At 39.5% G+C, this 13,813-nt stretch overlaps 1 protein-coding gene across 14 annotated transcripts in view; it reads right to left on the bottom strand.

Moving 5' to 3' along the window:
* Positions 1–6,014: 6,014 nt before the first annotated feature.
* synrg (synergin, gamma) overlaps positions 6,015–13,813 on the bottom strand; it is a 43,569-nt gene continuing 35,770 nt past the window's right edge. For 10 of the 14 annotated variants that reach the window (XM_040008629.1, XM_040008623.1, XM_040008630.1 and 7 more), the window contains 2 exons: positions 9,876–9,908; positions 6,015–7,031 (listed from right to left, as the gene is read on the bottom strand). In XM_040008629.1, the coding sequence (XP_039864563.1) occupies positions 6,900–7,031; positions 9,876–9,908 (165 nt within the window). In that variant the 3' untranslated portion in view covers positions 6,015–6,899. The other 4 variants (XM_040008628.1, XM_040008632.1, XM_040008638.1 and 1 more) reach the window with 2 other exon arrangements.

Raw genomic sequence — 13,813 nt, 5'->3', positions numbered from 1 at the left:
GCTCCAGCCGTGCAGTCCATGCAGAACGAATGGCACTGAGGACATTTCTGGAGATGACATTCAGACATTCAGTCAGCAACTCAACGGAAAGCATCAAATACTGGTGAGCTGCAACACACCGCTGTGTGCTAATATTGTCTTTATGATGTTTTAATTTGTTGTTTTATGATGAATTATTTAATGTTCAGTGTACAAAATGTCAAGTTAAAAATGCACAATGTGGCATCTTCAAACTGCCTGCTTTATCCAAATGAGAGAATAAACCCCAAATATGATATTTTTGACTGTGTTTGCACTGGCTAAAGACAGAGGAAAGTGTTTCATGTGGAAGCTTTTAATGTTCGGTTCATGGATTGTTGCTAGGATGCGGACATGTAGTGACCTGTTAGTTTTCACACCAATGTTTTGGACAGTATTGGGAAAATTAGCATTTAGCTTAAGGGTGTTTTTTGTAATAACCCTCTGAATAGTTTACTCAAAGGTTTCACCACTAGGGGCAGCATTTTAGCCCCTGCTGTGTGCTGCTTTAACTTTGTCTTTTGCAGGCTGTCGTTTTAAAAAAGAAGAATGTGCTCTTAAGTCTCCTTATTAATAAAGACTGCTCCATCATCACTACGCCATCCTATGGTACAAAGTGGTATTTCACAAAGTACAGCCCAGCTCCAGTTCTGCTTTAGTTGCTAACTACTAGTTAGCTGTTTCTGTACTTTTGTTTCATTTTGAAAGATTTATCATTTTAATTTAAATATTTGCAGAACCTGATGCAGATTTAAGTTATTGTAGTTGGAATTTGTAACTTTGACAGAAAATACCATTCAAGTCATCGATGCTGTAATTTCGTCACGCATCGGCGTGCGAATGCTGAACAGTACAGGCTCACAGAGCCACTAGCAGACTGCTGTTTAACAATAAAACTAATGTAGAATTAAAAAGATTACATCATTGTTTTTAATTTGTACATAAACAAACAAACTAATTAATATTTATGTGGTTTCTACAGTCGGTTAATCATTCAGGGTTGAAGCTGCCACTGTAGATCCTGAGGTCATTCTTGCATTATTATATCAGAAAATGTTTTTCTTTCCTTTTTTTAAAAGAATAATTATTTTTATCTGTTTTTAGCACCAAATATTATGTTAAATATAAAATAGTGATTGAATATAAACAGAATATATAAGAACTGTGGAACTGAAAATGCAACACAACAGTTAAATTATTATGTTGTTATTGTTATTATTATGTAAAATCGGTAGAAAATACAGTTTTCAGTTTTCATCGTAGGTTTTGTTGCTGCAGTCCTGGTAAATAATGAAATTTTTCAACCACACGTAGCAAATAAAAACATCCACTGTGGCTGCAATGGATTACTGAATCATGGCCTCTTTGGGCTTCAAATTATACAGCCTCTAATGATCCACTATAATCTGCATGAGCTACACAACTACTGCCGTATCACTCGGTTGTAAATCCTGCATTTCCATTTTAATAAGGCCATGCACACAAGCCCATTATTAATATAAACACACTGCCTCAATTTTAGACCTGACATGCTCGTTATAGTAATAATTTGACAACATGATTTAGCCAAACAGCAACATACGCTTCAGCTGTGTGGTGTGAGTCAAAGCCTGCATTTCTTTTAGCTTCACAACAGTTGGAAACATTAGGAGAATGGGCACATAGAGGATGCTGCTTAGATGGAAACCTGTGTAAAAGTCCCTAAGGGCAGATTTAAATGTTGTTAGTGCTTTGTGTTATGGTAATGAAAATTCAGGGTGCAAGCAGTTGTATAAAAATCCATAACTGAGAATAAAAGATGGAGAAAGGGGAGGAAAAACAGCCCCACAGTCTGACTGAGGGTCATCTGAAGCACAGCAGAATTTAGTTTGTCATGAAACAGTCATTGTTCCTCGGCGAGCAGCTGAACGAGCGCGTTGTCTCTGTGGTATAACAGTGACTCATCTGTCGGCTGCCTTTCAAGTCTCAGCTGTCTCAGCTGATTGGACACTGAAGCGAAGGACTGTGAGCCACGAAGCTTGAGTCTGTGCACTGAGCATCAAAGCAGTGGAAATGACTAATATTTGTGTCCAGGTCCTTAATGGGGAAATTGGGTCGTCATAAATTATGTTAAGTGTTGGCTTTTGCTTTCCACTAACAGTGAACCAAAGATGAGCGTTAAAGGATACTCTCTGTACAGGCGGCTGTGGCCAAGGAGATAGAGTGGGTCGTCAAGCAATCAGGAGGTTGTTGGTTCGATCTGATTGAGTATCTTGGGAAAGGTATTTAATCCCAAATTATTCCCGATGCGTTCACCGGAGTGTGATTGTGTGTGTGACAGATTAAAAAGCTCCTAAAGCCCTGGGTGAATGGATGAATGTGGCTTGTAATGTTTCAAAGCACTTTGAGTGCCAGTGGGAGTGTAAAAGTCCATTTGCCATATTTGTTAATTTTTATTTCATTTTTTTCAACAAATTCAGACCATGGAGTGTATTTTGATTTGTCTTGCTGTTAAATACTCGGGAGCTCAATGTGCATTAATCCAAGGCCAAAAATAGACCTCAGTTTATATTATTTACTTCCATTTGTGTCACATTTGTTAGAAATAACACAGTACCCAGCATTTTAAGGACTTTTTAAAAAATGTAACTTTAAATGTGTCTTTCAAATAATTTCCATGACGTGCTCTTTTCATGAGGTTTTTAGGCTACCTGACCAAAAAAGTGACACTTTAATATCTTCTTGAACCACCTTTAGCTTTGATGATGGCACACATTCACTCATGCAATGAGTTTCGGGCCTGGAAAGTCAGTATTTGGCCACCTTCTTCAACATAGACTGAACTTTCTTAGACCACCTTTCTTTTTTACTGTTGGCAGCATGTTTAGCGTTCCTATCATGCTGAAAGATTTAGCTGTTGCCAGTTAGATGGTGGCTTAAATGCAGCTCCAAACCATGACAGAGCCTCCACCGTGTTTTACAAATGGCTGTAGACACTTAACATTGTACCTCTTTGTTCAACTTGTTGCCATAAAAATAGTATTTTACTTTTTATTTTGCTTGTCACACTATGTTATTGTGGGTATTTTTTGTAGACTAATGTTAAAAGAAGGGAATAAAGATTTGGTTTTGTGGAAGGCTGCTAGTAACAAAGTGCCTGGAGACCCAATTTAAGCATTTTCTGTTGTGTGCTTGTCGCCTTTTCTTATGCTTGAATAGGTCATAGGTCAATTAACACAAAAAAGTATTTGTTTACTGTATTTTTGTTTTATTTAGTATAATCTAGATGTTGATTTGTTTATTGTGTTTTTTTGACAAGGCATGTTATTGAGTCAACTTTGGTAATTTCACAGTTGCGTCTTCAATAATTAATCCAGTCCTAATATTTCTACTGTAGATGAGTAATTAACCAATTAATCACTTTGCAACATTTCAGAAAAACTATGAAGAATCAATATCATGACTCATCTTCCAGTTCTAATTTATCAGGAATAGCATTCCTATTTAAAAAATGTAAACCTTTGACGGCTTGTACGTTTTGCTTGATGAATGGCTCGAGTCATTTTATTGATAGTTTAACATTTTTGACTACTTTGAATACATTTTTGCTTGATTAAAAGGAAACACTTTGCTCAAACATCACCACCACCCCGCAAAAACGCAGGATTAGTGCTCAGTTAATCATCCCGAATGCTGCTAATACATTTAAGCTCTTCCTCTGCTGTCACTGTGATTAAATCCCGTAAACACTGAAACAGCTGCTTTAGCTTCTCAAACATAAATAATTGGAAATGTTGTCAAAATGTAAAGCGGGAAGCAGCTCTTTCCACGAGGGTGAAGATGAACTTACAGAAGCAGCTGTTTTTAATCAATAATATGATGGGCCATGGCCACGAAACACCAAAGAGCAGCACTCAGTACAGCACCGTATCAGTTCAATCTCTTGTCTCTGCCAGACTGATCGTTTCAGCACGCCATCGCAGACAATAGGCGTGAAGATGGGCGCAGCAAGGAGAGAGACGAGGCTGCATTTTGATTTACGCGGCCTCGCTCGGTAATTGATTTCAGTGTTTGTAATTTTAGTAATCCTGGTGTTCACGGTGAGAGGAGAGGAATTCATTTTCTGCAGGAAATAAATTAGGGAATGGCGAGAGATAAAAATGGATGTTGGAGAACACACCTGAAGAGCGGGGGAATAATAATAAGACTGGTTTCACCCCCACCTTCCCCCAGACATCTCATTTGATTGGCTGAGCTCAACCGCCAGCGATGGCCCTGCAGGCTTGTTGGTAGAGAATTTATTCCATTTTGTCGCAAAGTGATGGAAATGAGGCCTCTCTGGCCTGAGAGAAAGTACATTATTGGGTAAAATGACAGAGGGAAATGTGCAGAAACATTCATGCATTCGGAAGAGGAAGCATCACAGGAAAAGCAGCGGAATAAGAGCAGAAAGCCACGTGAATTAAATGAGTCATTTTAAGGCCGTGCTGTGTTCAGATTTAAACACACTGGATGAATGAATCCAGAAAAGTGATGAAACATTGTTGACTGTGTGTTTAGCGGTGGTGAGGGTACAGCAGTGCATAAGTTTGAGGGTGTACAGGCTCGGTGTACTGCGAGGACAACCTGGATCATTTTTGGAGCCTTGCTTTCTCTGCCATTCTTTTCTGTTTAGTCCTTTATTTTGGTTTTTACCAACACTGCTGTCGGCGTTTAGTGATAAATTATTAAATCTGGAGTAGGCACAATGTTTTTGGCTTCATTACACAAGAAAAATTCTTATTTTATTTACATGCCCATGTTGAAGTCTTGTTTGGCCTGTTTGTGCTGTTGGCAACTGATATACTTCATCAAAAGAAAATGTGATTAATTATCAGGTTCTGCTCTACCATATAAAGGTCATGTAGTCCCGGGCATGGTGATGATTTCATAAATATTGCAATTATTTTATAGGTTTTTGTGGATATAAATTAGTTCTTTTGTGAGATTAAAATCCTACAACGTATTGATAAGGTGTTGAAAGGTCATAAACATTAAATATGGGTCATTTTAGCCTATTAGTAGGAAGCTGCTAGGCAACTCCAAGACTTCATAATTGATGTGATAAGAACCTTCAAGGTTTTGATTTGGTGTATCTTTACTATAATAATCAAATAATCTCTGTGTATGTTGTTCTCAGGTCCCCGGGGGTTCCTATCTATATCGGTGATCATGACATCATTGCGCTGCCTACCATCCATGTAGCAACAGCCTAAAATTATGCCTTTATGCAGACATGATGCCTTTAAAAAAAGCATCATAGAAGTTTCATTTTCCAATAGTACCATCAAGTTTATATCCACTATCCGTTGAATTATAAGCCGAGTAATCACCTGGAAATTAGCTAAAAAAAACAGGCTAAACAGTGCACAGCACAGGAATGCAGTAGCTAAAGTAAGAGAATATATAAATCAGGGCTTATTTTTTTTATGCCTGTCTGGCGGGAGGGTCTTAAAATACAGAGTCTTTCAATTTTTTTATGCATAACTTTTTCAAATTTCAAGGAGCTTGCATTAAATACTTGTGTTTTCTTTATATCCTAAAAGGGATTTTATATGCAGAACTTTGGCTTCAGGCAATTATGTGGCAAAAGACCAAAGGTGATTAAAAAAAATGTAACTGGAGTAGTAACATTAATTATATTCACCAAAGTAATGAGTTACTTTAGAACTACACATGTAGTTTTCAGAAGTATTTGCTTTCCTCAGAAGAAGCTGGTTACTTTATGGAAAATTATGATGAACTGATGTGTATTCAGTCCAGGTTAGTTATACTTTCTTCATTCACGATTATGTACGGCTCCCGAGCTAAATAAGTGGCTTCATTAAAGGCTGAACATAAGGCTCAGACTGGATGTACACATGCCCTCCAGCTTCTTGTGTCTGCATGGAAACGCCACAGAGCACACAAGCATGTCCTTCAGGTGAACTTGGTCTGCATGACCTGTAAACCTGATAATTACATTAACTCTGCGACACTTTAACCAGTTTGCACGTCATTTATTTACATAACATTCACATTACAGCTGGGTGATTAATACAAAGCTGCAGCATGACACTGTAATATACAGAAAATGCTGCTGCTGTTCAAATTCAGCATTAGTAAATACTTCCAGAATTTCAGCTCTGCACACAACAACAACAACACAGAAAGTCACAACAGATTCCCTTCAAATCCCCAACACCTACAAAATACAATTTAAATACCCAAAGAGGTGTTAAAGTTTCCTCACAAACAGTGCAAAAGACATTCAACGCAGCGAAACATAATGCAGAGAAAGAGAGGCGCCTGCCTTCCGGCAGAGCAGAGATGGTTTGAATGTTAAAGATTTTCAAAAAGACATTAAAACCATAACAGCCATAGAGTTTCATCCAACAGACCCGAGACAGAAATACAATTCAAGTAATTCAATGGTAGACTTATGATTCAGTAAGTCTGATTCACTGCAAACAAAAAATATACAAACAGAAGCAAAAACCTCCTCTGCCAGTGTTATAAGGATATTGCACACCTAATAATTTAAATAGGATTCACTGATTAGTTATATTTATTAATATTGTTGCATTTCTGCACAAATAGTCAGCAGAAATAATTTGTCAAAAGCAGCATTAAAAACAGATTTAAATATGACCTCAACTGCTGACCTGTATGGTTGAACGAAAGAGTAACCATATGAACCGACCAATGACTATTCAGGGAAAAGATCTGCAAATGAACACAGTCTGGGTGAGATTTCAGGATAATAAAAAAAAATCTAGAGGAATCCAGTGACTGTAGATGTCCTCCCCTTGCTCTTGGTGTGAGGCGAGTGGCCGCTCCACCTATCTGGTGGTAATTAGCTCTTGCCGTGTTACCATGGCAGCTCAGAGCAGGTCAGGTAGGATGAGGCCCGGGGGTTTGGGCTCCACACAGTTAATCCAGAAGTTGGCACAGCTGGCGTGGTACTGATGGCCCCCGTACATCAGTTTGAAGTTGTCTGTCTCCGAGTTGAACGCCTGTTAGAGTGAAAGGGTGAAATATTATAATAATATAAACCTGTGTGTGCACCTGCTTTACCCGGACTTTATTTTAATGCTGCTGAAAGGGAAAAAAGGCTAGTTTATTTTGACGAGCACAAAGCAGCCTGCAGCAGCATCCAATTAACTTGAATTCAATTCAGTTTTATTTATATAGCTCCAAATCACAGCCACAGTTGCTTCAAGGTGCTTTACATTGTAAAGTAAAGACCCTAAAATAATAGAGAAAAACCGCAACAATCAGACGACCCCCTATGAACAAGACCTTGGTGACAGTGGGAAGCAAAAACTCCCTTTTAACAGGAAGAAACCTCTGGGAGAACCAAGCTGAGGGAGGCACAGTCTTCTGTGGCTGTGGGTAAGAGGGGGAGAGGAAAAAAGACACGCTATGGAGTCCATGTCAGATCTACCAAAGGCCATGATCCTCAGATGGAAAACCCCACAATGCAGTTATTTCTATGCCTACTTTTGTAGAGACTGAAAAATATTTAAGGGGGGAAAAAAATCTGCCCCTGTGAGTAAGCGAGCATCTGAAAGCAGCTTTTAAAATCTACTTTTTTGGGAAGGCTGCAGGGAGCTCGCACCAGTCCAACCATAAAAGCCTCTTAATTAACTGGGAAATATGACACATGCCATTACCACTCAGCTGTATTGAAGGTATTTATAAAAGTATGTGCAGCACGCTTATCCAGAGCATGAATCAGCTATCCTCCGAGAGCAGCACAGTGGTGCACAGCACAGCACAGCTTCAATGTAGGTGACCCTGCAGTAAATTACAGCCAAGTTACGCAGGATGAAAATCTGCCTCTGGCAAGCAAAACATTTCAATACACATGGGCAACGCCTACTGGGGAAAAACTCAAGTCGTTAAAAATGGCCTGCATAAAATTATATGAGAGCACAAGAAAAAGAAGAAAAAAAATAGTGTATGAATAATAGTCCAACTGGTACAAATGTTCTATCTACAGAAATGCTGGGAGAGCCACATGCTGTGAACATCTCACTGATCATAACTAAATCTGACTGTTTATAAGGAGTCAAACTAAATCTAAAGATTTTCTGCATATTTAAAAAATGTGACTGTGGTTGAAATCAAGGGATGCTGCATGCTGTGACACTTTTACACTGTTATATATATATAAAAACTCATGAAGGATGACAGTGCCCCTGGTATTTCTGTAAATGTGCTGGAACAAATAAATGTGCACCGGCTGACATTTAGAGAGACCTAAGATGAGAGGTGCTGTGTAGTCCTCTCTTTATAAACAAAATATGCATCCAAGATGGAAATAATGTGTTGAAGTAACGTGTTTACAGCTGGGCATCAGATGACATTCTTTATTTAAATCTGGAGGTATGCATGAGAGCCATCAAAACAGCCATAGATATCTTCATGCATGCTGATTTAGCTCAATCAAAACACAGGAGAAGATTAGATATGTTTGAAGCTGCATGTCTAATCAGATGAAGCCATGTCTGCAGTTTTTATATTAAATGGGGGGGGAGACAAAACTGAAAAATTCCCTGAAAAATGAGAGGAAGCTATAAAAACATGATAGCAATCTCATGTTTAAACCTGCTGACAACCTGATCAGAGGATCCAAACACACCACAAGTGACTGCTAAATGGGGCAAAAATAAAGCAAAATTATTCACCAAAGATTGAACATAAAATGAACTGGAAGGAGAAAAAAAAATCTGATCGTGCTATGACTGCAGACGCTGTAATTCCATCACTGTCTGTACTTGTATCCACAAATATGGATCACCTCATTTATTTTGTTGAGACAAAAAGGATAACAATGCCCCACCGCAAAGCCTGCTGCGTCACAATGCGATTTGATTCTGAAAAACATTGCCTGAACTGGAGCTATTTAGAAAATGAAATGTGTCGAACTGACCCGAAACCCCTGAAATCTCTCCCACACACACACACACACACACACACACACACTCACGCACACACGAGGGCTCTGATGCAAGTTTGCGATTTCACTGGGCCCAGCTGCGGCACGGTGGGCGCAATCAGGAGATGCTAATGTGTGTGATGTGCAGTTTAGGAGTTTGCATCCCCGGTGAAATAATGGAGCTGAAGCCGGAGAGAGGAATGAGTCATGTGCAGTGAATCACAGCCTCCCACACAGAAGCAGAGGGGAGACGCATGCAGAAATACACCACCACAACACACCATTAAGTCAAATACATCTCCACCTGCCTGAATGCAGTCTGCGGCACAGATGCTCCGCCCGATGAAGGGCTTTCTCAGACGAGCCGAATGACACATTTCCACTTTTCGCTTTTTCCTTCACACGCTCACATTTCACTGGAGGAGCGATTTCCTTTCAGAGACCCCTCTGTGCCCTGGCCTACTTGCTTCCACAAACCTGCACTTAGAGGAGTGCCAAAGCTGGGAAATGTTGGGAGGGAGAGGATGCAAAATGAAAGGGTGGTCAAACTAAAACACACCCCTGCTTTCACTGCAGTGCCTTTCCTGCTCCAGAGTTCACCTGTGTGTCAGTGAAGGGAGGCTAATATCCACCTGTTTTAACTAAACAGAGCCTTGTACACAGCCTGCCCTGGAAAATCATTTGTTTCTAATGCCTGGTTAAATAAAGGTTAATAAAAGCCTGCTGTGACACTACAGTGTGGGTTTTATGTTTTCAAGCTGGAGTTGTCAGATAAAACAGAGACTCTGCTAATTCATCTGACCTTTCAGCTGCATGTAAAGGTCCTGGCTCCTCTATCTGTTCGGATATGAAAATCAAGCTTTAATGCAAACTATTTTATTAGAAGTTAAAAAAAAAAAAAACAAGGCATAATTACCCTTAAGCTCCTCTCCCTGTCTTTAGTCAATGCCTGTAAGCACAAGAGCAGTCAGAGAGGTGAAGCATATTCATGCAGCGCCCAGAGCAAAGTGTGCACAGAATAAGCAGCGAGCAGCCGTTTCACCACTTTTCACAGCATGTTTTTGGGTGAAAACATGAAAGTTTCTACCCTCGGGGCTCCTACACATTTTTCCCAACTCAGAATTCAAGAAATTTTGCCTCGATCGATCTAAAATATTGACTGAAGATTTTGGCCAGTATGCTCACTGAAACAAATCAGCGCGGTTTGTCACAGTTAATCCAGTCCTGTAGACAAATCTGGGTTGTAGACAGAAGGAGAAAAGCTGCTATTGCAGCGGCAGCACCTCACATGAACCAGAGTCTGTGTTTAAAATCACAGTTATCAACTGATATTAAAATAAAGGTTGAAGACTGAAAGAACAAAGGTTTGGTTTAATCAGACGTCTCCTGCTCAAAAAGAAGCTGAGATGTTGGGAGAAAACCAAGAAAGGACCTTTACCAGTCCCTCATGTTTTGATCTTGCAGTCTTTTGCCGTGTTGCTGGTACAACAACATGATTGGTTAGAGCTGAAACAATCAGCCAATCGCCTGAAACTGTATTGCAGCAGCTTTATATTAGCTGACTTAAAGCTACAGCTTCATCTCCGTTTCGTGGTTTTCTTCTGCAATAATAAACCGAATATATTTGTTATTTGGGTTATTGATCGAAAACAACGAAGCATGTGGATGCATGTGTTACATGGTGAAAAAACCCATCAATGACTCAAAGATTTACAAGCCAGCACAAACAGAAACCTGCCTCACTGACAGCTTTCTTTACTGTGAGATTTAAAAAAAAAAAAAAAAAAGCTACAAGTTGTCGGTGATACATCACCAGACCTGGAATCGAGCGCTACTTTTTAAGGTTAATGCTAAAGGTTAATGTTACTTCTAGCACAACCCTATTTAAAAAAGTGAAGTACAATGTAAACAATGTGATAATTTGAAACTAATTTTAATGTTACAATGTTGAATTAAACATAACAATATAACAAAAACAAGAAATAACATACTTATTTAAATATCTGCTCAGTCTAAATTTGCTAGCACCAACACGTTTAAATAAAGTTGGGATGGGGACATGATTTTCGCTAATTTATGTCACTTCCACACAGGAAGTCGCTGAGAAGTCAACTTCTCAGTTTCTCTCAGCTTCAGATTTGTCAAATTTGTGCTTTTGAACATTTTCAAAGAGTGCTCTTTCAATTCCCAAATTCTTTAATGTCGGTATTGCACGGTAAGTAATTTCCCTGACTTTCTTTGTCTGTGCAGGAGCCCCGCTAACCTCGACCAGATGGAAACATGCTGTGAAAGAGATGGGCAGCCTAAGAACAAAGCTGTGGTCCAAACTCCCGTGTGCTGCTGTCAAAACTACACACATTCAACTTGATAATCCAAATGCTTGAGGCACTTGAAAAAGTTGCATTAAAATAAATAGCCAAAAATGCTAAATTATTCAGCTTAAACTCCTTTCCAGTCCTTCTCCTTGTAAATGCCTAAATTAGCATTTATCGTTTAGTGGAGGAGCTGGAGCATCATTAGCCAAAAAGTATCACTTAGGGTGAAACTGCTGCTGCTTCTGAGTGACAAACTGAGGAGAGATGAAGCTGTTTGCAGTCGCCCATCCAAGCCCCTTAACCCAAAGATAACATGCAGAATGATTTAAACCAAAAAAAGAAAAAAAAGGTGCGACAACCCAGAGAATATTAGCCAAACAGGAACACGGTGAGTCTGGCTGAAAGCGACTGTTTGGCTCTGTTTGAATCGAGAATAACATCAGAATTCAAAACATGAATTGAACAGGAGAGACTGAGCACATCGGCTGTCGAGCATTTTTCGCATTTCTTTGATGCCACATCAACGTCTCCACCCGCCTGCACCTTTGGTCGAAAAACAAACCGGCACCTCTTCACTGAGGGACAAAGCAACAATCGGTGCTGTCTGCCGTAGCCAAAGCTGTTCTTTCACTTCATTATACTCGCAGGGGATGCTATTCTCCGCTCGGCACTCTTACCAGGGTGGTTTGTGCCAAAAATGTAATTAAAAGATGGGTTATTAATCTCATGCTTGTGGCACAGAGACAAAATAAAACTGCATTAATTTCAGACTGCCTCTGCGCACAGAGGAGCAAGAGGTGAGAGAGAGTGCGTTTGTGTGTGCAGGTCTATTATCCGCCGTTCTCCCTGCTTATGACTAATGTGTAAGCCACATCTGCTCACAGCCTAGATGCCTCTCAGTCAGCCTTATCTCGTCTGGACTATCCATCTGGCTCTGGCAGAGCAGCAGACGGATCGCAAGAAACAATCAACGCCACCATCCTGCCCTCTAAACCGCAGGGTCCGAGAATACCCTTAATGGCCCACGTCGATGAAAATCACGACCACCCTAGGCAAAGAGGTACCGCCATCCTGCCCCGCTCTCTAAACAGTTATTAGAAACACCGACGGTTGTTAGCTCAAAGTGGCAAAGTGTGCAGCTACATTGAGATGGAGGTGGCAGAATAGAAAATGAAACCCTTCCAAGACAAAGTAACAACCTTTGTGACCTTGAGGAAGCAATCACAGAGTGAAAAAAACCCACCCCGAGGTGCCAAAGTGACATCTTCCCTCTCTGTCATTTACTTCAAGAGCGCACATTGTTATCCGTGGACACTTCTAACTTCATACTTCACCATAAAAGCAGGGAGACGACCTAAAGTGACTGTCTGCCCACCGTCTCCCCTGCAGTGACTGTCTGATCAGAGCCTGTCAAGCTCTGACTTTGTTCACATTGTGGGGCACTAATAGGAGTGACACCTGGCATTTAGAGTGTCTGGAGAGTTTACAAAGGAAAAACTGTCGAAACACTGACTTTGCAGCAACACTTTCAGGACTATTTGTATTGTTTCTGGAGTAACATTAAAGGAAAGTTCTATCAGAAATAGAAGCAAGTCTCTTCATACTGCAACTATATATCCAACACCTCCATATGCTTGATAGACGTTTTGAAGGAATCGCTTAATTTCAGGTTCAATGTGGTGACTCTAAACGTGCAGATCATTTTTATAGCATCACCATCAGATCAAATTTAATTACATTTAACTGTTTATCTATTGCCTAATTAGTAGTATGGATGGCTATGGGGGAGGTCTTTATTGGTAGACAAAGTTGTAAAACCTATGAAAAAATGTATGTTCTCCTTCTTTCAAAGCCTTTCAAAAGGTTGAATTAGAGTCTTTGCAAGGCCCTGCAAAGACTCCTTATGTTTAACACCACTGGCTTAACCCTATCAGGTGACTATAAACCTCAGTTGCAGTAAAATTCTGTTTGATTCACAAAAATTGTCACCTCAATGCAATTTATATTTTAAGGTTAAGACCCTACAGTAATAGAGAGAAAAATCCCAACAAATAGACTATGCCCAGTCAGCAAGCATAGGGCTGCTCGATTATGGCAAAAATGATAATCACGATTATTTTCACTGAAATTGAGATCACGATTATTTGACGATATTTATTTAACCCTTTAAGACCTACTATAGAAACCAAGTCACCAGAGCTTATATTATTTATTTTTTTTTATATGCTGTAGTGCCATTTGTGGGAGCATTTAAAGTGCTATACATCAATACAACTGTTATAGCCCATATTTTAATAATATGTATGCATTAAGTCCATAGTAATTACATAAATTGCAAAAAAGTTGCAATAAACTACAAAAAAATTGAAATCCGCTTTTGTTTTGTTTACATATTATTTCTACTTGGAGAAATTTATAGAGGTTTATCCCTCAAAACTTTAAATACACTAAAGTTGCAAAAAATAGTTTCCCACCACAGGAAATTTATTTTGAGTGTCTTTCATAAGTTTATTTTGGAGATTACAGCAATTTTTTATTA

This window comes from Simochromis diagramma, unplaced genomic scaffold (genome assembly GCF_900408965.1).
Source record: "Simochromis diagramma unplaced genomic scaffold, fSimDia1.1 OVJJ01000344.1, whole genome shotgun sequence".
NCBI classification, from domain to species: domain Eukaryota; kingdom Metazoa; phylum Chordata; class Actinopteri; order Cichliformes; family Cichlidae; genus Simochromis; species Simochromis diagramma.
This window is presented reverse-complemented; position numbering and strand designations above follow the sequence as displayed.